This window comes from Arachis hypogaea, chromosome 1 (assembly GCF_003086295.3).
Source record: "Arachis hypogaea cultivar Tifrunner chromosome 1, arahy.Tifrunner.gnm2.J5K5, whole genome shotgun sequence".
NCBI classification, from domain to species: domain Eukaryota; kingdom Viridiplantae; phylum Streptophyta; class Magnoliopsida; order Fabales; family Fabaceae; genus Arachis; species Arachis hypogaea.
Genome location: NC_092036.1, coordinates 108,592,241 through 108,618,804, shown reverse-complemented (window position 1 = coordinate 108,618,804; position 26,564 = coordinate 108,592,241). Strand labels below are relative to the sequence as shown.

The following is a 26,564-nucleotide window of genomic DNA, read 5'->3' as shown; positions in this document are numbered from 1 at the left end:
TTTAAAGCATAACAATCCTATTATATTACTACAGTAGTATAATATATAATTATTTTAATCAATTAATAAAATTAATGTTAAAAAATATTAATATAAAAAAAGTTATTATTTAAAAAAAAACTGTCGTATATTAATTAGATTATACATTAATCATGCATAATTAAATTATATAATAGTAATAATGTACAGTACTCATCCGTTTAAACAAGTGCTGGAAGTTTGATGTCGTATTATACATGCAGTAATTCATTGGTCTGGGGATGTCAACGGAACAGGGAGAAGGCCAGGATGGAGGATACCTCTTTGCTCCCCATCCCCGTCCCCAAATTTACTCTCCATCTCCGTCCCCGTTTCTGTTTTCCGTTGTGGGAGAATATTACTCTCCCACCCACATTCTCCACAGGGTCTCATTTTTTTGCGTGGGTCCCATTCTCTATCTCTTTGATAGTTTTGACTAATATTAGTTTTCATAGGAATAGAGCAGAAAGTATCCATTATATACAAAAACAGTAAAATTTTATACAAAAAATCTAAACGATAAGATGGTGACTTCTTTCAAAATGACGCAGTGGGGGATGCCCCGGCGAGGCAGAACACAGAGCAGTGGACGAAGTGGGAGACGCGACAGCAGAGAGGAGAATGGACACGATAACAGAGTTGTGAAAATGAACACCACTAATATAGAGAACGACGTGGTGAGGGTTATGGAACGGTGAGGAGTGACAATGCGGTTAGACGGGAGAGTGGCGAGGGGATGGCTGCAGAGAAGTTGGAGTATGAATGACGCTAGAGATCTATGAGTTGAAGAAGGATTATGCAAATGAGGATTAGAAATTTTGGGTTTCTCTCACTCTCTCTCCCTCACTCTCTCTCTCTATCTCTCTCTCTCTATATATATATAAGAAATAAACTATTAAGAACAATTAAGTAAATTTATAAAATTTGGGGATTAGGAGGGACGGAAGGGGGATCTTCGCTCGAGTCCCCGCGCCTGCCTCGGGAGAATTTCGCCCCCATCCCCATCCCCGCAGAAAAAATCCTCCACAGTCGGATCTCCATTCGGGGCAGTCTCCGCAGAGATCCGCGCGTCTTGGAGAGTTTTGCTATCCGTACATTGGCCAACAATAAACTATTAAATAAAGCTTAAATCTGCGACGAATTAATCCTTTGTCTGTCAGGTTAAGGATATCGTGGATAACAAAATTATATACATTTTCTCGTAAAAATCAAAATATTTTTTTATTACATACTATATTTTTTTTGCTTTACTTAATCCAAATATTTTGTTAATTTTTTATTATATATTTTTATTTAATTTTTGGATAAATAACATAAAATATCGAGATTTTTATTTTAATAAATAAAATAAATGGGATAATTATAAAAATAAATAATTTAAAAATTATTTATCATTTTAAATACCTCAGTCTTATCTCGTTTACACTGTAAACGAGATAAAACTAGTCAGCTGCAACGGGTATATCTTGTTTATAGTGTAAACGAGATATATGAAATGTTCATCTCGTTTACAGTGTAAACGAGATAAGTAGAAGACAAAGTGGCAGCAGCTATAAAAGGATGTGTAATCCTTGGTATTCTCCACAAACATTTTTCATCCTTTTTCTTTCTGGTTTTTCTCACGAAACAAGGCATTAATAGCCAGTAATAGTCTATACATAGTTGTGCTTGTTTATCCCAATTATTGTATTATGAGAAATGGTGACATTTGAGTGTGAGAGTCTGATATTGTTTCGCACTTAACGTGTGAATACGTTGTCAGATTTGAAGAGTTTAATATTGAGCAAATTCGGTGGTATAGAAGTGAGGGAGATTGGAAGGGTGGCGTATATGTTGCTGGCACCCATGGGTAACAGAGTCTTCCGGTTTCGACTATTCCGACTTCAAGGGGACAAGCATGTACGACTGATGTTCGACATCCATAGGAGGATCATGGTGGAGCAGGTAATGGAGTTTTCCGCCGAGGTGGGATATAGTGATGGTGGTGGTTCCGTACACTCGACCTATATACAAGACGACCGACCTCTCGCACCACCGCTCATTCATGTCGCCATTCTAGTGGATGAGGCAGAGGAGGGCAAAGAGGAGTCGGACAGTAATTACGTGGAGGACAATGTGAATAGTGATTCGTCATTTCATGTATCTCGTTTATAGTGTAAATAATATTTATATATCTCGTTTATACTATAAACAAAATAAGACTAAAATATTTAAAACGATAAATAATTTTTAAATTATTTATTTTAATAATCATCTCATTTATTTTATTTATTAAAATAAAAATCCCGAGCCAGTGAACCATTTCATTCTAAAGTTTTTTTTTGGGGGACTATTCAAAAAGTTGAATTTGTAGTTCAAGATTTTTTTTTTTTCATGAATGATTAACTTTTCATTAATTAAAAATAAGAACACACTTTCCTAAAATAATATTTACAACAAAATTTTAGCAGCCCACCCGTCTAAAACAAAAATCTATAGATAGAATCATTATAATAATTTGCAAACATTAAATATATATTAGTAAAAATATTTGGATTACGTATTTGAGAATTTAAGAGTCTTGAAAACATAGGTATTTAATTGAATAAATAATTGTTTGATAACATTTTATTTAAAAATAAATAAAAATTATTTAGGAAAAAAGAATTACACCAACTCCTTTTGGAATTTAGTGAATTTTGTCATCAAATATTTACAAAATAAAAGTTCTACTGTTATTTATTTATTTATTTTTGGACAAAAGATAATATGAGAATAAAGGAAAAGGAAGAAGTAGAGAGAACGTTTCAATATTCAGTTGCGGAAAAAGCGCTAGACGCGCGGGAGAGGAGCGCGTGGGAAAGGGTAAGGTCAACGCGCTTTGGGGGGTAGTGTGGGTTGCCCTAATCGCATGCGAGCGAGAACTGGTTCTCTTATCCTGTGAAACCACCATCATAAATTCATATCATCGCTCTTCAGCCATGTCCTCCTTCCTCCACCATCTCTTCGTCTCCGTCTTCGTATTCGCCTTCCTCAATCTCCGATCTGAATTCGGCTGAGTCGGCTTGCTCGATCGCTACCCTCACTTGTCAGATTCGCTTCCGATTCAACCCGGTAAATCGGTGAGTTCCCATCTTCTTTTTCCTTATATCTTTCAGATCTGAAAATTTTCTTCTCTTTTGATTCGTTTTTTGTGCCTTAATTTTTACTTTTCTTCGGTTTTAGGTTGAACAATGGAGCCTATGGACATCGTCGGCAAATCGAAGGAAGACGCTTCGCTTCCTAAAGGTTTTCTTTGTTTTCTTTAATATTTTAATTTTTAATTTTTTCCCCTTAGTTTTTGACGGTGACTTTTTCTTAATTTGATTTGATTTTTAAAATTTTTTTTTAACTGGCTTTATTTTGATTGCATACATATCACATATGTGATATTTATATTTTCGTTGAGTTCGTTGGAATCAATTTGTTGTGTGCATATATGATTTTCATTCCTTTCTGAAAATACTTTGGGATTTAGGGTTAGGATGAGGAGAATTGAAAGAAATAAGTCAAGATTGAGAAACACTTTGTAATTTTCATTGTTTTTAGCAGCTAGCACTAATCTCTCATTATTATTTTTATTCTGAGCTGCACTAAGGGGGGAGATCACATTATAATTAATTAATCACTGCAGAAATTTTGTTTCTGTTTGATGACTAGAAATCATCATTCCATATATAGCAAGCCATAGATGCCATATATGCCTTTTCTCTCTCTCACTTTCCTTTCCTTAATTGATTATTATTTATTTATGATTTTAACAGAACAACTTTCTCAATTTTTTGGAATGAAAAAGAATTACGGTTTTCTAGTTAAATTGATAGAGTTGTTATTCATAATACCTGATTGTCACTGTTCTTGTGGACCGGTTTAATTGAGAAAATGCTGTTGACTAATAGTAAAAGTCTGGTGTCTGTTTTCCTGCTAACTTTTGTGGCACTTGAGATTAGGTCTTTTCTTGTATTTTGTTTGTGTTGCTCACCGAAGCTGTTATTTTTTGCAGCAACAATGACAAAAATTATTAAAGAGATGTTACCTCCAGATGTACGTGTTGCAAGAGACGCACAAGATCTATTGATCGAGTGTTGTGTAGGTCGGATTTCCAACTTTTGGTGTTTTTCTTGTTACTATTTTTTGTATTCTTTTAGTTTGAGGTGATTCTCTATCCAGGGCCTAAATTCTATATAATGGATCTTTCTTAGCACCATAATTTGTTATGGAATCTAGACCCTGCATAACATGTTTGTTTTTGTATCTATATTTGGTGGGCATGAAAAAATTATGTTATTGAATGGCAATTTATGCTTCCTTTATTTTAGCAGTTTCCTGTTTCATATTCTTATTTTACTCAGTTAACTGAATAATAGTTGTTTATCAATGCAGAATTTATAAACCTTGTTTCGTCGGAGTCCAATGAAGTCTGTAGCAGAGAGGAAAAACGGACTATTGCACCTGAGCATGTACTGAAGGCTTTAGAGGTGAATATTCTTATATTCATCAACCCTTTGTATATATCGCTAAGTTTGCATGCGATTCGTCTGCAATTTATACTTAAGTGTTAATCTGGCCCCATGGAATTATCTTGGATTGTTGTAAACTAAAGATAGCCATAGAAGATGTTATAAGCAATTATGGATTGGAGATTTTCAAGAATGGATAAATATTAGATGTTTTAAACTGGGCCTTATATGCTTACTTTTTTCTACTTAGGTCCTCGGCTTTGGCGAGTACATTGAAGAAGTCTATGCAGCATATGAACAGCACAAGCTGGAGACCATGGTAATCTTAACATTTATGCACCATCCATGCTGAGTTCGAGTGTTCTTTTACAATTAGCAATATTGCTTTCTGTTAACCTGCCACCTTCCCTTGAGGTTCTTAATCTGTGAGAACTTGCACATGAAAGGGGGGGTATATGAACACGTGGAGTGTTCCCTTTTGATGAACCAATTCCAGTGTTTTACCTCTGTATTTGAGAAATCTTTTTTGAAGTTGCACTTTCCTGTTTCCTAATTGCGGAATTAGATGAAAGATGCAGTGTTTGTAGGAGAACCTGTAGGATATACCATCTCCTACTATTCTATTCTGGGTTTTTTTTCTACATGCTGTTTGTGAGCACGTCCTTTGTTTATTTTTCTATTGATATTTTAGTAGTTCTTGTCATCACAGTCCCTACTCTTTCCGGTTCTATCTTTGGAATATAGGCTTTTTTGCTCTATCAACTTGATGGAATGATGAATTTGTGGCTGACAATAATGCATCCTTCTGATTTAATGATTAATTAATAGTAAGCGGATGAATGGTCTAGTATTCTAGCTTTTGGTACACCGGTATCATTTTGGGTAATGAGAAGTTTGAGCAGTTTTTTGAGGCAGTTAACTTTATTGTGTGCAAAATTACTTGGGAAAGGGAAACGATTTTCTGATTGGTTATTGTTTCTCCAGCAGGACTCTTTAAAAGGTGGTGGTAAGTGGAGCAATGGAGCTGAGATGACCGAAGAAGAAGCATTAGCAGAGCAGCAACGGATGTTTGCAGAGGCGCGAGCCAGGATGAATGGCGGGGCTATTGCTTCCAAGCAACCAGAAGCTGACCAAAGTTTAGATAGCTAACTCTAGGACCTCGTGTTTTCTCGAAGCGTGGGCAAAGGCATCTCTGACATCTTTTCCTGCCCTTCTAATTAGCTCTGTTGTGTACAAAAGCCACTCACTAGTTTGCTGGCCTATGTGGATGTGCTCTCCATTTGTATTCTATCCTTTTATGAATCCATATTTGTAAGTCAATGTAATTAGTGAGAGTTCGTGAAAACCCTCCACTATTTAGAGTTACGTGTAAGTATTTAATCTGCATTTTGTGTCTTCTACACACTAACAGCTCGTAGCTTGAAGCTGACGGTAGCGACTATATTAGATTGTAAAAGTTATTGATGAATATGTAGAAGCAATGGTATTCTGTTTATTTCTGTTAACTTGTTAGATATGAGACATCATTCAACCTCTCCTTTCTTCTCGCAGGTATGATCCGTCTACATCTATTTTTGTTAAATTAGCTCCTTTTGTGTTCAACTTAAATGGTATTTATCCTCTGGTTATAGGTAAATAATTATTCGGAGATTTAACATGATGGCTTATTTTGACAAAATGTAAAATTATGTACTACTTTTTCCAAATGCGGTTTGTTATTTTAAGAGGAAGTATCATGTTTAGGTTTCAATTCTGTGTTAACCCCGTTATCGTATTCGGGTGTACCAGAAGTATTATTACTCTAATTTCTGTACGTTTAGAAACATTCAATTAATGTTTCTATTCTACTACGCTATAAGTCTCCTTTCTTGTTTTTGCCTAATCATAGCCGGAAATCGAAAATAATCTTATTTCTGATACTAGATTCTCCTGTTTTTCTGTTTATGATCTTGGCGTTGGGAATCGAAATCTCAACACACTAATAAAATGTCTTATTGGTTAACGCATCCGAATTATTGTGTCTGTTCTATCCTACTACTCTACTCCCTATATTATTAAACACTCGATAGTTCTGATAAACTAATACGAGTTTGGGTTAAACATGGCTTTTCCATTTTGTTGACAGCGTAGAAGGATTTAGAAGAAGTGGGGCCATGGCAAGGTACAAATAGGGTGTCAGTTCGTAGATACGTGTAATGTAGGCTCTGTAGCCAGCAATGAGCCATGAGAATTCAGTAATCCCTCAAGATGACGTCATCATGGTGCACCTTTGCACTAGAAGACATGAAATGGTGCAGAGGAGTGTGCTTGCTTGCTACTCTCCTGAATGCATGTCTAGTTTCAACAGTGATGGCTTTGTGCTTTGTTTTTTTTCTCTCTTAAATTTTTCTCTAATTTCTCTTTTTTACCGTTTTGGGTGCATCAAGTCAAAAGAGCTTAGTCAAGCACAATTCCCCCCTTCTCTATCTGTGGCTGAATGCCCCACCAGAAAGTGAAACAACAAACACATTGTCTCCTTAGATTCCTTTCTTTTCCATTTGAAAATTGCACTCTCTCTCTCTGTGCCTGATTTCCCATATCAGCTAGTGGGACTGCCTATGTTTCTTTTGTCAGGATTCTTCTCTTGCTCTCTCACACACTATAGATATTAGATATAGATTCATATAGATACATAGATACATGCCTATAATTACAAAGAAAGAACCAAACTTTCTTATTTAATTAACCATAAAATCCTCAACTAACAGTATAAAGAAGAAGCCACACTCTCTGTGTGTGTGTTTCTCTGTCTCTCCTTTCCCCCTTCTCTTCTCTGCTTTTTTAACCCTTTACTCTTCTCTTCTCTAATGAAGACACTACTCATGGAGAGGACAACCACCTCAACAAACTCAACAACCTCATCAACCTCAAACTTAACCTTAAACTCTTCAGGAAACCCATCTCAAGACATGTCTTCCAAGAGGCACCACTTCCACTGGACTAACAAAGTTGGAAACGAAGAAGAAGAACAGCAAGAAGAAGCTGAACTATCACTTCCCACTTCCCAGACAGTGTCCAAGATCATAGAAGAGGAGACAAAAGCAGCAAAAGAAGAACAACTTCTTGACAACAAAGCTGTTCAAGGAACAACTTCACAAGCAAGGAGGAAGCTTCAGGCAGTGGCAATCTCCAAACTCCGTTCAGTTCTCACAGTTTTCAACAAGAACCGTTCCAACCTACCCTTTGGTCTTGGCCCTCGTGTAGTTGGAACACTCTTCGGTTACCGTCGTGGCCATGTCCATTTTGCTTTTCAGAAGGACCCCACTTCACAACCCGCGTTTCTCATAGAGCTTGCAACACCGATAAGCGGTTTGGTTCGGGAAATGGCTTCTGGGTTGGTCAGAATCGCCTTGGAATGTGATAAAGAGAAGAACAAAGAAGGTGTAGAGAATGAGAAGAAGGAGAAGAAGGAGAAGAAGCAAGCGAGGCTTCTTCAGGAGACTCTGTGGAGGACCTATTGCAACGGTAAAAAGTGTGGCTATGCTACAAGGAGAGAGTGTGGGCCTAAAGACTGGGATATTCTGAAAGCCGTGGAACCAATTTCAATGGGTGCTGGTGTTCTTCCAGTGAACAACAACAATGGTGAGGGTGGTGGTGGTTCTGATGGTGGTGAAGTTATGTATATGAGGGCAAGGTTTGAGAGAATTGTTGGGTCAAGAGACTCTGAAGCTTTCTATATGATGAACCCTGATAGCAATGGAGCACCTGAACTTAGTATCTATTTGCTTAGAGTCTAGCAGTTCATGGCAAAGTTCTGTTTTTTCAGTTATTATACTTAGTTTCCCTTTGTTCTTTGTGGATTCTGTGAACAGTAGGTTATTTATTTATTATTCCTATTCCTATACTACTTGCTTATTAGCTGTTCAATCATGGAAATGGAGACCTAGTCCTGTCCAAGGTTGTTCTTTTTTTTTTTTGTCTTTTCATGTACCCTTATTCTTCATGGAGATGGAGGAAGTTGAGGGGTTTTCTGTTTTTTCTTCTCTCTTTTTTTTTTTTTTGGGTAGAATAGGAGGGTAGGGTCTAATGGCAGAGCAGAGAAGAGGGTGAAAATGGTGCAAATACTTTACAGCATGGTGGTGGGGAGTGGGGTCATGAAAGGTGTATCTGTATAGTTCCTATTATTATTTCTATTTTTCTCTAATCCTTGAATTAGTGATATGAGACTGGAGGTTAATGCTAATCATGATTGTTTTTGCATTTTTCTTTTTGTTTTATAATTCTGGATTTTGATTTAGTGCCTTTTTAGCAAAATTTCATGATTGCCATGTTGTTTGTTTAATTAAAATTGGAGGATTAGCCTTCTATCTTTGCACTGTACTCCCCCACGCTTTCCTTTTTTCATTTTTACCCCCGTTATGTGCTTATTCCCTAGTTGATTTCATTTCATTCATTACAATTGGAAGTGCTGCTTCCACTTCAGAATGTCCCTATTATGTGGTCTTATGTTGGTTACTCCATCACTCTTCACACAGACCATTACTGCTAGTTATAAAATTTGCATCAATCACACTTTCTTTGTGGGTCTAAATACTTCTTTTGCTGCTTATATCTTGAACATACTGTAGTTTGGATTCTATAACGTCAGTCATGTTCTTACAGATTCTACTGCATGTGATCCTTTCTTTACTCTATTTAAGGGGAAGATTACCATATGAGAATGTATGTATAAGCATTGTAACTTGATATCATATATTAATTATTATTTGGGGCTGTGAGTGCCATTTCATTATTTGTTTTGTTTTGTTTCCTTGTGAGTTGTGATTATCTTCTTTCCTTGTTTAGCTTGAATCCTTTATCAGCATGTTCTTTCATACCAACACAATTTTCAGTATTTGGTCCAAAAAGCAAAGATTGTTCCAATCATTGCTTTTTATGTACAAATTTGTTTGGGAAGTGATCCCAAGATTTTTTTTTTTTTGCCCTTTTTCTTTTTCCTTTTAAATTTTAATGCTTAATCAATCATAGAAGTCATAAAAAGCAAATGTAAAATAGAAAAAGGAAAAAATATATATTCAGTTACCCACAATCTGACAACATACCTCATCTTTTTTTTTTTCATTTTGCTATCCTTTATTCTTTTGTTTATGCACTCAGCTATTTTGCTTTTTCCACTTGTTGACTGCTTTTTTATTTTGTTTGGCCTAATTGAAATGTATATGAAAAACATTCTTATTTTTCTCACAAGCTTACATGATTCATTGTAATTTGTGCAAGCATGAGTCTCTTAAAGTATTAGACTATATCACTATGTAGCCCACCACATTGAAACATATGTGGCCACAACACTTATTTAATCACAAAAAAGGAAAATTCCTTCAACCTTGATTATTTGATCATAATAGTGATCTCTCCCTTTTTTCACCTTTCCTTTCTCCTAGTTTTCAGGCTTTAACAATTTCCCACTATTTTTTTCCCTGTAGATTAGTAGAGAGAAGAAAATGTAGATTAGAATATGTTGCTGACAGCTAGAGAAACCAATTTGTTACATGCCTTTCACTGATACCGAAGTTGTTGTTCATAAAAAAAAAAAAAATTTATCATCTAGTAATCATTCTTCTTAAGATAGAAAAGCTAATTGCTCCACATAAAGTTTGGCTACTCATTCACATCATTATTGGCCTAATTAGTGCACCAACACACCCCAATCCCCACACTGAAAATATGAAAATAAACAATGGAGATAGAAGAAGAAACCAGAATAATCCCTTAAGGTTGTCGGTGGAACATATTCACAAGTTTAAGGTGTTGTCCGTAAATTAATAAAATGGATCTTACATTGTCATCTTTCTCTCCAAAATCATATAAGTAAATTTAATGCAAATCATTCTATTAAGATCAGGACATACCAATAAACCTTTAGAGTTTATACCTGAGAAGAACTAAACTTGTTCTTTTGTGAAATATGAGGATATCTTTTACTAGTTATGTAAGCCATCTTTGTCTTGGCTTTAACAATTTCGATTGTTCCATTTACTGAAAAATCTTAGTTGATGAATTAGACCAAATAGTTATTATAATTAAAGGGGACTTCAGGTTGATGCTATGCAGTCTATAATTGTTTTGTGTCTTCTTTTTGGTCGGGAATCAAAGATTATTACTACACTTTTCCACCAGGTTGTGTCACTAAGCTATGGGATTCTCATCTATGATCTATGTAAGCTAAGGTTCACACTTTTTTTTGGCATACATTAGAAAATAATGGCTAGAAAGGGACAGCACCTATTTGCTCAAATATATAGCAGCTGTTATGAGGTCTACTACTACAATGTGAGTTTATTTTATAAAGAGTAGTATTAATTGAATATCTAAACGTTAGTGTTGATATGAAGTCCAAAATTTAGTTATTTACATGTTAAAGGAATATCCTTTTCTTATATCAACTATTGCATGATATGTTGGTTCAGAAAAATGTCACAGCACACTTTGGCTTTTTGCACAGATATCTTGTGATTTGTCATTTGTTTCTTTGATCTGTTGGGACTTGTACCTACTACCTATGAGATCTTTCTATCTGCCATAGATCTTTCCAATCTTTAGGTAGATCAATGGAATTTCATTGAGCTTTGTAATTACTTTTATTTTAACAAATAAGAAAGAAAATATATATGCAGAGGAAGACTTTCTCTTAGTTCATGGATTGCACTATCTGGTATGGTAAAATTTAATCTTCTCTTGTTTCTTACTTCTTAGTAGTTATCATTAAAGTGATGTTACTAATGCCTAAATGATAAAAAAAAAAAACTTATTTTGTGATTTTTTTAAAGAGTAAACCACCAAAAATACACTCGAATAATTTTGGCGCTGATAAAAATGCATCCAAATTTTGTTATCGATAAAAGTGTCCTCAAATAATTTTAAAACGCCACAAAAATATCTAACATTAAATATGTATTTTCAAAAAATGGTTTAAAGATTGAATTTTAATGCACTTTTTGCAAGCATGATTAGAAAAATGAGATGTTTTTATCCTTAAAATTTGGTGATTTTTCCGCTGAGTATATATATAATTTTTTTGCGATTTTTTTTGTCAACAATTAATAATACTTTTAAAAAATCACAAAAAATATATACTTAGCGAAAAATCAACAAATTTTAAGAATAATAATATCTCATTTTTCTAATCATGATTGTAAAAAATCCTATCAAAATTCAATTTCTAAAGTATTTTTTGAGAAATACATATTTAATGTTGGATATTTTTGTCGCATTTTAAAATTATTTGAGGGCATTTTCTCGATAAAGAAATTCGGGTGCATTTTTATCAGCGTCAAAATTATTCGAGCACATTTTTAATAGTTTACCCCCCTTTTTAAAATACTAAAACTTATTTTTGTTATTTTTAAATCATATTTGATATCAAATTAACAATTACTTTTAGATATTCAAATAACATCACTTTTCTCAATATCTTAGAAAAAACTACTTGCTTATCTTTGGGTGTGGTGTTAAGATGATATGAGTATCAAATGTTAAGAGTTAATGTAACACAACTCTTATTTTGTTACTTTTAAGTTTGAATTTAATTTTAAAACATACAATTTTACATATGCATTCAATTACATAATGTTATATTAGAAAAACTAACTATATTTTATATTAATCGCATAAATGGTAATAAAAAAAAACAGATGTAGTTAGATAATTATATAAAATATTTTGTACTACAAATCAAAATTAAACTCTTTGAGTTTTAACATAACTAAAGAATTTAGATATTCTAAAGTGAGAAAATTAGTAAAATAATGTGAAGAAGTATATTAAATTCATAACTCTCATAAAATGTGTGTTTCATTATCCTAATTTAAAAGTGATTAATCTTTCATACCACTTTTCCAACTTCTTCACCTTAGAGTCTTGATCCATAAATAAAAATAGTAGTTCTCTTGTAATAATCAGTCAATCAGCTACCACATTGCTATTAAATTTTCAAAGTGTATGCACCACAAATTCACATGTTGGTTATCCAACTTGTGTCATAATTGTACAGTATTTTCAATGGGGATTAGATGTTTAAGTCAGCATCAAAGGTCATGAATACAATAATAAAGAAACAAATATATTAATTAATCTTGTCAAAATTAACAAACTTGGATTGTACAATGAAAACAACCTTGTCGAAACTGAAATCAAATAATGAAAAGATTTGACTACTTAAAATTGACCCTAATCTACAAGTACATGTCATTATCAAACCTAACACAAATTCACATTACATCTGATTTTTTTCTCTTGTTAAAGTCTATAAAAGTATGGTGTATTGAGGTTGAGGAAACAGTGAATGTACATACATAATAAAAGATTTTATAGTTTCCTCAAGAAACTTCAATAGCCTGAAATAATGAACATGGTTCAGTTTGGGGGGGTGATGATGAGTGAGAAGCAGCACACTTGGGGTCTTGCAGTTGATTGAACTGTTTCCTTATTCATTTGAGGTGCACATCATGTTTGCAATGAGATCTCTCAAACTGAGCTTCCTTGTGTTCTAAGCAACTTCATCTTCCCCTCCTTTTTGTGTAAATCACTTTAAATATTCGCTTTTTGCCGAGCAAAACCAGGCTGTATAATACAACCAAAAGTATATGGAGACAATGCAAACAAGAAAAATAGATTTGTTATTTGCTTTGGTTACAAAAAATGAATGCTGTATTGATTTTCACCATTGAGAAGTAAAGATGAAGATAAACATGGGGTTGGTGAAAATATGATCAATTATGAAAATCTTAAAATTTTCACAAGGAGCAAGAAAGTACTATACCTGAAGAAGCATTGATGGAGGGGGTGCAGTAGTAGGTTCAGGAATGACATGACTTCTGGTTTTTCTGCCATTAAATGTTGCAATAGATGGGCTGTTAGATGTGGTTATGTCCCAAAAGCTTCTCTTCTTGGCAACTTGGACTGGTGATCGAAAGCGATGGCTTGGACTCTTCAACTCGCCATTGCTTGACTCCTTTAGCCTTAGGCTAGCCCTGGTCAACACTCTCTTCCTTACTTCTTCTGCTGTTGTTGCTGCAGTGGTTTGAATTCCACCCTTTTGTGAAAGCTCGCGAATAAGATCATCTTTTTGCTTTAGCTGCAAACTATGATCTTTCTTCATTCTCTCGATCTCTGCCTCCAGTGCTTTCACGGTTCGGTTGAGTGTTCTCACAGCTAGCTCAGCTCCTTTCTTCTTGTTGGATTCTGGAGTGAAACAAGTTCCCGAGAGGAAAGAAGATCTAGTCCTTCGTTTTTGGTTAGGCTGTGTGGATGTTGGAGGAGTAGAAAGAGCTGAAGCTGAAGGCGGTGTTGGAGAGGATTGCGCAGCCAAGGACTGTGCTTGAACAGTCAACAATTTCTGTTGCTGCTTTGCTAGCTGCATTCTCAATTCACGATTCTCCTTTTGCAGCTCGATTACCAACTTGGCCTGGTCAGTTTCTGTCTCCGGCACTGGCAATTGATCCTCATTAGCATCTCTTACCTGCATGAACAGATTACCTTATTTATTCAATGCCATCACAAATATGTTTAGTTTTTGACATGCTGATAGTATGATACTACTTTCCTTCCAAAATATTTGTTGCTTTGAAAATTCGTATAAAGATAGAGTTATAAATGTGTTTAATGTACAACATGATGAAAACTTCGGAACAGAGGGAAGTAATAGCTTGTAATGGTAAAGAGGATTCAACCTTTGTCCGAATCTCCTTGGCTCTATCGGCCCAGTGAACAGTATTCTGTGTTTCGCCAAATGAGAGGTTACTTGGGCTTATATTCGCAATCATGATAGTGTTACATGTTCCTCCTAATGAGTCCTTGAGGAGTTGAGTGAGTTTGGAATTCCTATATGGTATGTGTTTTTTGCCTTCCACAAGAGCATTTATGCAGCTGCTTAGTGCAAGGAGAGACCGGTTTATGTTAGCGCCCTCAAGAGATCTAAGTGTTCTTTGATCTGTGGCAAGAGCTCTCTCTGACCCTGCAAGATCAATCAATGAGAGCTTTCCCACACGATTAACTATATTCATCGCTGCATCCCTAACTCGGTATTCAATCACAACCTATATGTAACAAAAATAAGGTGGATTTTGTTAGTGAGTAGAACATGTCACAATCATAAGGTGGATTTTGTTAGTTAGTCACCTGCAAAATTGCATGTGAACGCGAAGATGTTTCATTCGCACGAGTTGGTTCGGTGGTTCTGTTCTGATTTCCTTGTTGCAGCAATGCCATAACCTGCATCAACCAACCAAGGTGAATACAATGTTAAATAAGGTTCAAAGTTCAAACTCAACTACTTATAAAAATTGGAATTCACTAAAAGGGATGAGAACATTACTTCATCTGTGGAATAAGCTCTATATTGTGTAAGACCTGCTGCCACAATCCCCTATAAAATGTTTGGACAATGTATCATCAGATGTCATTAAAAAGTAAAAGATAATGCATAGTCAACTTGGATCACAAAATTTTTTATGTTTGAATAATATTACTTATGTTCTTGAATCATAAAAGTGAACTCAAGCACTCAACCTGGGGACCAAAATTCATAAACTTGAAACTCAGGAATTCATGGGATGAATTTATGCAAATTTTCATGATCTCATCATCATAATCATGGTGGCACAGGTAGCAAGCAATATGATAAACAATGGCATTAATTAAACACATTAACCTTCTTCAAGAACTTACAATCACATCACAAAACTTCCACTAACATCTCCCATCACACATTATAAACTTTCAGTAGTGGTTTGTTGGATACACAATAAGCTTCTATTCGCAAGGTGAAGAAGCAAACCTGTTTATCTTCTCTAAGAACCAGAGGCCTTCCAGGGGAAAGTAAATCCCTAACTGTTTCATTGTAGACCTCAAGATACGACAGATGAACAACATGGTTCCCATCACAACTTCTCTGCCTGATTTTGCTAAAAACATCTTTGATTGCCAATACCATCACTCCAGGATTCTCTACCGTGCCGAGCATGGTGTAAGTCTTTCCAGCTCCCGTGGCACCATAACAGAACACTGAACCATTCCTCCCTTGCAGAACTGCTTCCACTAGTTCTGAGGTCCTGAAAATTTGAAAAGTCAATGCACAAGCCAATAAAAGATTCTTGAATGCTTGCTGAATAAATGTTTTTGGTATGTCAAATCTCAAAAAGCTGTCTCAACAATTTTTTAATCATAAACAACTTTGAATTTGAATTCAGTCTTAGCTGATTCACAAACACTTAGTTTCAAAATGAATACAGAAAGAAGCAACATTGATGGTACTATCAATGTCTACATTCATAAACCTACAAATTTCTCCAATATGGTAATCAACTAATCATAATTCATAGCAATGAAGTAAGTAACATTGATCAATAGATGAAAATTCAGCAACTTTCCAAAAAAAAAAAAACGAGAGCAAAATCAACACACAGCAAAGCACCAGAAAAGAAAGATTTCCAAAAATAGCAACTAAAGCTAGCTCTTTTACCATAAAAACCATTGATTCCAGTTTCAGCACAAAACATGAAAATTATTGAAAATTTTTAAAATCCATAAAATGAAACTCACGTAGTTGAATAAACTTCTTGCTGAGTAGCCGATTCAGGAAACGCAGCATCAAAAGTGAAGTGCCTTCCACGAACCCTATTCAGCCTCAGATAATCGTTCTCGTTTGCAAATTCCGTTAGATAAACGTCACGGCGATTAACGACCCTAACGGAGCACCGTGAACCCGCTTCTTTCTCCTTCTTGTTCATAGGCCTAAGCCTCACAAACACAAGGATCCTGCTCCCATTCCCATCCACCTTCCCCTGTTTCTCCGAACTCTCCTCCGCCGACGTCGCCACCGGCGCCGCCGCTGCCCCCATCGACAGCTTCCTAGCCACCGTGTTGGAACCAGAATCCGAAACCATTGTTGTATTTTTTGTCGTTGTGGATTTTCTCTGGCACGAAAACCCAACGATTCGGTCGGTTCCAAGAACTGGAAGGTTCTCCTTTGTGTCTTCGTCGGCGGCAGTGGCGGTGGCGGCGCGTGATGGTGGTGGTGGTGGTAGTGGTTGTGGCAACACGAAGGTTCTTGTAACGGTCGAATTTGGAAGAAGGCTGTACATTTTGTTCTCTCTCATGATTCTGCTCTCTGTTTTACTCTGTTCTTGTCTGTTGTTTTCGTTGCTCTGTTCATTTTGGAACTTCAGGGAAGGGTTCTTGAGAGCTTGAGAAGCTTGCTTCTGCTGCTCGTAGAGCATTGTCAGTGCCCTAAGCTTCTCCTTCAGGCCATGGTGCGGGTTCCTCAGCCGCGAGTCCGGTTCGTCTCGAACCGGGTTCGGCGTCATCTGAGACCGTGTCGAAACCGGCATTATCTCGAGATTCTTCGGTTCTTTTGCTTCTACGGTGACATGCCAAGAAGAATTTGAGATCGACCCAGCTAAAGAGGAAGCTTTGTGGCAGTTCTTAAAGTCGGAAACTTTTCCGGCGGAAGAGTAAAGAAAGAAAAGGAAGAAAGAAACAGTGTTTAGCTGAAGAAGAAAGAGTAGTAGTGTTTTGTTTGCATTCTAGGTGTTTGTGTAAATGTGTGTGCGAGATTTGGAATTTTGATTTTTAGGTGAATCTGAGCCGTTGGTTTAGGAGGGAAATCGAACGAGTATTAGTTTACAGTTTACCCTTTGGGGTTTGACCGTTTGAGTTGACTTTTTAGAGTGATTGAGGGAGTGGAAATACTGAAAACTGAAAAGTTTTGAAATGGAAAAATTTGAATGGGGATTTTGGGAGTAACGGTCAAATACTCAAATGTGAAGATCCCAAACGGTTATCTAATGTGGGGGTCCACTTTGGATAATATTTGCTACTACTCCCTAATGCACGGGAATCTTACCTTCACCATAAATGAGGAATTTATTTTAATTTAATAATATACATATATGATATTAGGGGTGTGCATGGGCCTGGTGAAACCGGGTTTGATGTGACCCAGATCCGGCCCGAAATATATACCGGGCCTATTTGTTAGACCCGAACCCGACCCTAGACCCGATGAAACCTATACACTTTCGGGCCACGATTATACCGGGTAAAAACCGGGTGAAAATCGGGCCGTTAACATTATGTTACGTTGATACCTTCTTGTAAGTTAGCATGTAAAAATATCCAAATTTCCAAGACTCCAACTATTATTTGACATGGTAAAATTCACTTAGAAAAATATAATAAGAACCAACTTTTCTCTAAAATTAAAGCATAACCATAATCAATACTAATATTGCCTAATAACACCAAATATTTAAATTAATACAAATAACACAAGATTATGCATTAGTCTAAAGTCTTATGCATTTTAAATATAAAATATTAACTTATAGTCTTATATATAATGACTAGTAATACAAAATATTAAAGTTTACAATACTTAAATTTCACATAATAATAGCCATCATCCATCTAGGGGTGTGCATGATCCATCACTAATAACACAAAATATTAATTGTGTATGATGACCGGGCCACCGGGCCGATTTCGGGTGACCCGAGATATGGCTCGGACCCGACCCGAAATAATGACCGGGTCTATTTTTAAGACCCATACCCGGCCCTAGACCCGATGAAATCACACCAAATTAGCCCCAAAAGTGTTCGGGACCGGGCCGGATCTTCGGGTCGGGTCGGGCCATGCACATCCCTATATGATATGATATAGGAAGAGTTTTAAGTGTATGGAAAATGTCAATATTCCAATTATTTTAACGGTTGATTTGAATTATAAAAAATATATATAATATATATTAATTAAAATCAACGATTAAAACAATTGAAATGCTGATATTTTTCGATACACTTCAAATTTTTCCTATGATATATCCAACTAACATGTGTTTCTTTTTTGTTACTGTCTAGTTTAGAGTAAATGGAAATTATGATAGAATAAACCAAGTAAATAAACAAGAAAATATCATCGATATTATGATATAGTTAATTGTATTTATGCGAATTTGATTCTAATTATTAGTGCAAAGGTAATTTTAATAGATAGTAAAAATTATGACGGAGTGTTTGTATTTATATTTAGACAAGGAAAAGTCTAGGGGCCAGCAGTTTTATTGAATTTTGGCCAGCATGTAACCAGCAGGGGAAGGTGAGCCATTGGATGAAATCTCATACCAATCTCACACCATCAAATCATTATTGATGGTTAGTTGATGGCTAACAATCACAAAAATTGCTGGCCCCTAGCATTGCTCTTTAGACAATCTATGATAGAGTTACTTTGTGAAAAGAATGAAGAGAAATGTATAAACTTATATTAAAAAAATAATAAAAATAAAATGACATATTTTTCTAATTAAGTTATGTAATTATCTATCAAAATGAATTTTTATGTTTTACCATTTTTTATTTACCATAACATACATCTTTGTATTTTACTTGCGACTTTGCGTGCTAATGAAAAATTTGCTTCAAAGTCTAAATCACTAAGTACTAGACAATGGAAAATCATTATAACGTATAAACCATATTATTGGCATTGTTTCACTAAAATTGTTCTGTTTTTATTTTAGCTTGTTGAGTTTATCAAAGATGTGATTGAACTTCCAAGGCAAGCAACACACGTGATTACATTACACAAAATTTGAATGCTACCAATTAATGAATTAACTAAGGGAGAATCAGGGCATAATTATAAACAATCGTGCCTTATAATAAAAATAAAAATACCCTAATAACAATTGCGCAGATATAGAAGTATTGATCTCATAATTTCGTTCATGAATGGTTTTTCAATGAATAGGTAATCTCTTTTGTGTGTGTGGGAGGTACTAGTGCACTTAACAATGATTATTGTTAAATCCACTATTTTAGTGGGCCTTTCTTACCAAACAAAGGCTTTAGGAGTTTAGAGCCTAATTATATTTCTGTTTCCTTTCGGCTTATGAAAGAAAAAGAAAAACATCAATGAAATGCAATGGGGCCAACAATGTTTGGTGATTGGTTTTTCCCTGTTATTTTATCCCATTCTATGTGATATATCATTTAGCTGCTTAATGGAACATAATTAGGTGCAATTGCTATAATGAAGTTTGTGACCAATTTTAGATTATTTCCTTTCAGGTGATTACATTAACTAGTGCAAATAGATTATGATAAATTTTTGTGTACATTAAATGGGGTATAAATCTTCATCATTATGCTCCCTTTTTATTGTTTTTTTCCCTAGTTTCCTCAAATTTTCTGCTATATAATGTCCCCTACATGTCTCTCTAATGAGTACCAATAATGATACACAAACTATTAACGAATGTCCTACCACAAACTATTTTCTTTTTTTTTTTTCATAATGAATTCTTTTCTTGTTATTTTCTAATTGCCTCTACACATAACAAGAAACTCTATCAACATTACTTAAATGCTTATTTAAATTTGAGGGATGATATAGAAAAGTTAACATTCTTTATTCTTAGATTATTGAATTTAGATTCTCTAAATTTTGAATTTTTACTTTAAAGGATAAAGTGTAATTTCTTACTTTTAAATAATTTTTTTCTCATATTTTTTTTTGTCCTATCTATAAAATAAATGATTAGAAATTATACTTTATTCTTTAAAGTAAAATTCAAAATTTAGAGAATTCAGATCCTAGATTGATGGTACCTGGTATGGAATGGATTAAATGGAGTTCAGGAGAATTAAATAGACTTCAATTGTTTGGCAGTTGAAACTTGAAAGGATATTTAAGCAAATTCGTTAGAAGGATAAATTATTTTGCTTAAAATTTCAAACAAAATGTCGATGCCATGTTTCCTTTGGTCAATAGAAATTCATTGAAGAACAAAGATTTGGAAAAACAATGCCAGCTCAAACTTTTACGGCTAATAAACATATTAACTTAATCACATTTCACAAATTTATTATTATTATTATTATTTTGACATTCACAAATTTTTATTTTATATTTTTTTATAAGCACAATGTATTTTTTTATTTTTTTTGTTTTTACAATATTTCTCAACTCAACAGACTAATAACTTAATCTGCCGCGAATATAAACTCCATTGACGCCATTTAAATTTGTCACACTTGATTAAGCGAATTGGTGCTCAAGCTAGTTTTTTTTTTTTTTTTTTTTTTTGGACAAGGTGCTCAAGCTAGTTATCTTGCGAATCTTTTGGTAAATTTTTTTTTTCTTTGGATTTGGTATAAAATTTTCTAAATTTTTTTTTGGGTTAAAACTGTATTTTTAACCTATGGAGCATAGAACAAAGGAATCAGTGCGATGGGCCCAATCCTAGCCATTTTGGAGTAGCTGAGCCCAAAAGGAAATCCAAAATATAATTGACCTATTTCAGCGAGAGAAGTCCATGTCTTGAATAGTGGCTCCAAATCTTTTCTTTGAATCTTACATGGGACAAAAAAATACCAAGAAAGAGTAGATGACAAAAAAAACCGAGAAAAAAAAACGGGGAACAAAAAAAACCGCCACACGTTAGATATGAATCTTGGTGAATGACTAGGGTTTAACGAGTGAGAGAGAGAAGTAGAACAAGGCGCGACCGTGCGAGTGGCCTTGAGCTTCTGAAAATTCTAGAACCACCAGCCATGGCAGAATCACCTGAAACAGAAGAAAAGTTTCAAGCTTCAACCATCTTTATGAACGAAACGAAGAAAAAGATGAAGAATAAGAATAAGAAGAAGCGGCCTCGGGATTCTGAATCAGAGAACCAATCAGCTGAACCTCAACAAGAAGAGGGCGCAGAATCCTTGGAAAACAATGCGAACAAGAAGAAGAAGAATAAGAAGTTGAAGGGAGTGGAAGAAGATAGCTACGTTGATAAAAATGGTGAAGAAGAAGAAGAAGAAAAGGAAGAAGAGAGGAAAGAGAAGAAGAATAAGGGTGGTGGCGGTGGAATAATGAGTAACGATGAATTCTCTTCTCTAGGGTTATCAGAACCAACTTCGAAGGCAATTCGGGATATGGGGTTCTCATACATGACTCAGATTCAATCAAGGGCAATTCCACATCTTCTAATAGGAAAAGATGTTCTTGGCGCTGCCAGAACCGGTTCCGGGAAAACCCTTGCTTTTCTGGTCCCTGCTGTGGAGCTTCTCTATAATGTTCAGTTCACGCCTCGTAATGGTGCTGGTGTTATTATCATTTGCCCCACCAGAGAGCTTGCAATTCAGGTTTGTCTTTTCAAAAAAAATGTGATGCATTTGATATATGATTGTAAGTTGGTTGTTTATGATTGCTGATTTGTTTGCTTATTGAATTTGATGTTTGTTTGTGTGTTTTAGACGCATGCTGTAGCCAAGGAACTCCTCAAGTATCATTCGCAGACTCTTGGATTGATTATTGGAGGTTCGACGAGAAAACTCGAAGCCGAACGCATTGCTAAAGGGGTCAATCTGCTCGTGGCAACTCCTGGTCGTCTTCTGGATCATCTTCAGAATACAAAAGGGTTCATATATAAAAACTTGAAGGTAAATTGTGCCCTTCTTTATTATATTTTTTCTCCTTTTGTGAACTTGCTATGGTATGCACATATGTTAAGACTAGTTTGCTGAGCAATTATACTAGTATATAGTTATCAAGTATTTACGTGATTTGAAGCATTGTGATGATGATGATGATAATAATAACTCATGACCTCACATATTGTTGAAGCCCTTGCCATGATATCTGAAGTAATATTAAATTGTAGCTATTCTCTTACCATGAACTCCTACTGCGTGATTTGGCAGTGCCTCATGATCGATGAAGCTGACAGGATACTAGAAGCTAACTTTGAGGAAGAAATGAAGCAGATTATTAAGATCCTTCCAAAGGTATCTGAAATTTGTTTCACTTTTTGTCCCAATAATGCATAATGTTATTCCACATGCGGATGGAATTATTGACCTTGAAAACATATTAACATCTAACAAAAAATGACTTAATTTAATTTACCAGTTACTATTACTATTACTATTACTATAATCTTTCTTGTTTTGTGGCATTACTATTACGTATTTAGTAAAAATGCATTGAGCTACTTGTGGATTAAAACACATTTCGTTTTCTACCTTAACAAATAAGTTGTAACATTTTTCCCTTTCCAAATTGTTATGCGGGTTGAGGACTTGGGTAAGAACTCCTCTTTAAAGGTTCTAATATGTTTTGTCACTACAGAGCTTTTTTTTTTTTTTTTTAAGTGAGCAGTGATTGCTACAAAGGTCTATTTAGTTTTGGTTATATCCCTTTATGATTATTAAGGCAACTACGTTTATATTTATTATATGATCTTAATATATTTGTGAGCTTGACTAATTGATTTCTCATGGAACAGAATAGGCAAACGGCTTTATTTTCGGCTACGCAAACAAAGAAGGTTTGTTCATTCATCTTTTATCTTTCATTATGTTCTTTCCTAAAAATAAATTCTGACTCCGTAGTTTTTTGTTTTAACTTACAGGTTGAGGATCTTGCACGCTTGTCATTTCAGACAACGCCTATATATATTGATGTAGATGATGGGAGAACCAAGGTGATATCTCCCTACTTTATTGTAATCTTTGAAATTTTGTTCATCAATATTACCATAGTGACTTACAACATCCTCATCCATGCAGGTTACAAATGAAGGGTTAATGCAGGGTTATGTTGTTGTTCCCTGTGCCAAGCGATTCATGGTTCTCTATTCCTTCTTGAAGAGATTTCATTCAAAAAAAGTGATGGTGTTTTTTTCTTCATGTAACTCTGTGAAATTCCATACAGACATTCTTAATCATATTCATTTGAATTGCTCAAGTATTCATGGAAAACAAAAGCAGCAGACCCGAACAACCACCTTCTTTGACTTCTGCAAAGCAGAAAAGGGGATCTTGCTCTGTACTGATGTTGCTGCTCGTGGACTTGACATACCTGCTGTGGTATTGTCATATTTATTACCAAGTTATTTCAAAATTTGTTCAACTCATCTGTATGACACTTTTAGTTTTCCTCAATTTTTTATTAATCGCCTGCCTTTTTTTCCCCTTCTTTTTGTGTGTTGTAGGACTGGATTGTGCAGTATGATCCACCAGATGAACCGAAGGTGATTCCTGTTTTCATTTGATTTTTGGCATTCTTATATGTTTATCATCTATATAACATGTTTTATATTGGTACCAATACCAGGAATATATCCACAGGGTTGGTAGAACAGCTCGTGGAGAAGGTGGAAAAGGAAATGCTTTACTGTTCCTGATTCCTGAAGAATTACAATTTCTTCGTTATCTGAAGGTCAGTTTCTCTCTCATTATGACAAAATGATATACTCAGCTTTCTAATGCTGAATGAGTTTTAATAGCTTCTGGTAATGTTTTTGCTTTATGAGAAAGTAGTGCTCCAAAATAGATTACTGAAGAAACTCGAGGCATGGTTGCTACCTTTGCCTCTCGGCTTATAATCAAAATAAACATTTTTTAATGCTCAATTTCAGGCAGCTAAGGTCCCTGTGAAAGAGTATGGATATGATGAAAAGAAGGTGGCAAATGTACAATCTCACCTGGTATATTCCTTCTTCTTCCCCTTGTTTTAATCAAATGTTTGTTTAGTATGTAGCACAAAGCTCAGCTTATCTCACAAAGCACCATCTGTACTGTGCAGGAGGATTTGGTAGTCAACAACTTTTTCCTAAACAAGATGGCTAAAGATGCGTATAGATCCTATCTATTGGCATACAATTCACATTCTATGAAGGATATATTCAATATACACCGCCTCGATCTGAAGGTGCGGTTTTCAAATTGTTATATATAATTATTTTCCTGACCTCTAGAGATCTATTTCTTCAAAATTCAATATATGATTTGATCATTATAGGACCGTGTTGAAATGGTTCACTAAAATAACAAAAAATAAAATTGGTAACAGAAGATTAATGAAGGATATCTGTGTTGTATTTGTTATCTTCAAGAGTAAATCATTAGATGTAGGTATTTTCGGTCGAAGTGCATCAATTGTGAGGCTGTATCAAAGGATAGATACAAATAGTGTGCTGGCAACGTATCATTTTTCAATGTCTAGATGTTACGGATCCAAGCAAGAATGAAGAATTAGGAATAGAAGCTTCTAATCATAAAGAGAAGCAAATGTCTCCTCTGCCCTTAAATTACACTAGAAGGAAGAGAGTGGAGGGTAGAATAGGAAAGACTAGGGAAGAGAATCGTGACAGTGTTAGTGGGAAAAATGTAAAAGATAGTCAGTAGGGATAATTCTAACGGATTTTCATTATTGGAGTGAGGAGAGTATTAGTAGCAAATTAGGGAGAGGAAGGGACAGACTTTTGGAAAGAATTAAGGCTGGCTCTTACTATCACACCCATCATCTTTTCTTCCTTGTAATTCCGTTCTTCTATATCAGTAAATTGAGTGAAATCATCTTGCGTCACTCTTTTGTTTTGTCTGGCTGTTTTGTTTTTTCTTAATTTCAATATCTCACCGGTTGGTTACACAAGATAGGACAATCGACATGGCTTCAGATCCCAAAATTTGAAATAGAAAAGTTAATGCAAATAATCATAGTTACTGAACTTATATTGAATTATTTCAATGGTGAAATCATGTTGCATAGATAATACATCATTGATAATAATTCCAACTAATTGGTGTACTTGTGCAGGACGTAGCGGCTTCTTTCTGTCTTGCAAACCCACCAAATGTGACTCTGAACTTAAACAGCAGTAAGAAAAGGAAGAACATGCGCAGAGTTGATGGAAGTAGTCACAGCAGCCCTCATGGAAAAAGAAATTTTCATTCTAAAAAGCAATTTGTGAGGCATTAACTGCATATATATGCACCACTGCTTTGTAAAATGCTTGTTGTTTCTTCCCACCACACCCTCAAAAAACAGTTTTGATAGGATAGGAGCCCCAACAAAGTTTATATAATCATATGGATTTTTTAGCTTAGCCATCATAAACATCAGCTTCGAATGTGTCTGCTTATATTATTAACTGTAATATTAGTTGTGATAATGGTTTCCTTTCGTTTGTTACATTACCATTTCATCAGTAATTAATCAATTTTTTTGTTTTTATTTACTCAATATTTTTTTATGGTTATTGGTGTACATGTATTTTATTAGTCAGATCTTAATACTAAAGCACTAAACTGTAATCTGTATTTCCAATAGAAATTCTTTTCTATCCCAAGAGTACAAGTGAACATGACATTTTCTAAACAAATCTAGAATATTGTTATTTTTTTACAAACTCGTTTATTATGAGCATTGGGAAAGAGAATGAAGGAATGTCCCACCATTGTGTACGAGTAAATATGAGAAATGAACCACTTTATAATAGTTGTTGACATTATATATAAGTGCAATTTCTACAAAAAAAAAAATTATCTTTTTTGTCTCTAATGTTTGGAGTAAGTTTCAGTTATTTTTAACGTTTAAATCGTTTTTTTAATTTAAGTTTTTAACATTTTAAAATTGACTCAATATCCTAGTGTTAGTGATCTATTAAGATTTTGAAACGTTAAAGACTTGAATAGAAAAAAAATATTGGGAACAAAAATGATACATTACTCTTAGAAAAATTACCAAATTAAGTAAAATGATAATGAATTTTAACGAAAGAAATTGGTTATAGAATGACTAGTATATAAATTTCCGGAAAAGAAAAAAAAGAGTATGTACATATACAATAAAGTATAAATTATATCTTTTTGTCTCTAATATACCAAATTTTTTTAATATTTAATTTAATTAATTTTACTTTTAATTTTTTAATAAATTATAATTTTTCTTCAAAATAAAATTTATTTAAATTAAACATTAAAGAAGTTTAATACATTAGAAACAAAAAGGTATAATTTATACTTTATTATATATGTATCATATTCATTTTTTTCTTTTTCTGAAAGTTTATCTACTAGTCATTCTAGAATTATTCTATGATGAATAAAAATCTTGAATTCGTAATGCAATTCATTCTGTTAAAATTTACTTTCATTTTACTTGATTTGGTAATTCTTCTAAGAATAATGTATCATTTTTGTTCCCAACATTTTCGTCCTATTTAAATCTCTAACATTTCAAAATCGTCTC

The 26,564-nt window shown here is 34.5% G+C and overlaps 4 protein-coding genes across 5 annotated transcripts; 3 read left to right on the top strand and 1 right to left on the bottom strand.

Annotated features, from left to right (window-relative positions):
* The first annotated feature begins 2,756 nt into the window (after nt 1–2,756).
* LOC112708950 (protein Dr1 homolog) lies at nt 2,757–5,995 on the top strand. 2 transcript variants are annotated; one of them, XM_025760869.3, is made up of 6 exons: nt 2,757–3,119; nt 3,223–3,285; nt 4,040–4,129; nt 4,420–4,514; nt 4,747–4,815; nt 5,484–5,995. In XM_025760869.3, exons 2-6 carry the CDS (start codon nt 3,231–3,233, stop codon nt 5,643–5,645), a joined length of 471 nt encoding a protein of 156 aa, XP_025616654.1. In that variant the 5' UTR covers nt 2,757–3,119; nt 3,223–3,230; the 3' UTR covers nt 5,646–5,995. The 2 variants fall into 2 exon arrangements, with proteins under 2 accessions (XP_025616654.1, XP_025616651.1); XM_025760866.3 differs by having other exon boundaries at nt 2,767–3,119; nt 5,481–5,995.
* A 745-nt stretch (nt 5,996–6,740) lies between these two features.
* On the top strand, nt 6,741–8,735 carry LOC112708940 (protein MIZU-KUSSEI 1). Its single transcript, XM_025760859.3, has one exon. The coding sequence runs from the start codon at nt 7,343–7,345 to the stop codon at nt 8,270–8,272; it is 930 nt and encodes a 309-aa protein (XP_025616644.1). The 5' UTR covers nt 6,741–7,342; the 3' UTR covers nt 8,273–8,735.
* Nucleotides 8,736–12,581: 3,846 nt separating this feature from the next.
* Nucleotides 12,582–17,033, bottom strand: LOC112708933 (kinesin-like protein KIN-8A). Its single transcript, XM_025760853.3, has 7 exons — nt 16,074–17,033; nt 15,310–15,583; nt 14,848–14,898; nt 14,652–14,744; nt 14,204–14,569; nt 13,294–13,992; nt 12,582–13,094 (listed from the first exon to the last, which is right to left on the bottom strand). Exons 1-7 carry the CDS (start codon nt 16,859–16,861, stop codon nt 13,062–13,064), a joined length of 2,304 nt encoding a protein of 767 aa, XP_025616638.1. The 5' UTR covers nt 16,862–17,033; the 3' UTR covers nt 12,582–13,061.
* Nucleotides 17,034–20,859: 3,826 nt separating this feature from the next.
* LOC112708926 (ATP-dependent RNA helicase HAS1) lies at nt 20,860–25,556 on the top strand. Its single transcript, XM_025760847.3, has 11 exons — nt 20,860–21,673; nt 21,785–21,970; nt 22,232–22,315; nt 22,816–22,857; nt 22,942–23,013; nt 23,099–23,398; nt 23,524–23,562; nt 23,646–23,750; nt 23,950–24,018; nt 24,117–24,242; nt 25,131–25,556. The coding sequence occupies exons 1-11, from the start codon at nt 21,089–21,091 to the stop codon at nt 25,290–25,292; spliced, it is 1,770 nt and encodes a 589-aa protein (XP_025616632.1). The 5' UTR covers nt 20,860–21,088; the 3' UTR covers nt 25,293–25,556.
* The last annotated feature ends 1,008 nt before the right edge of the window (nt 25,557–26,564 follow it).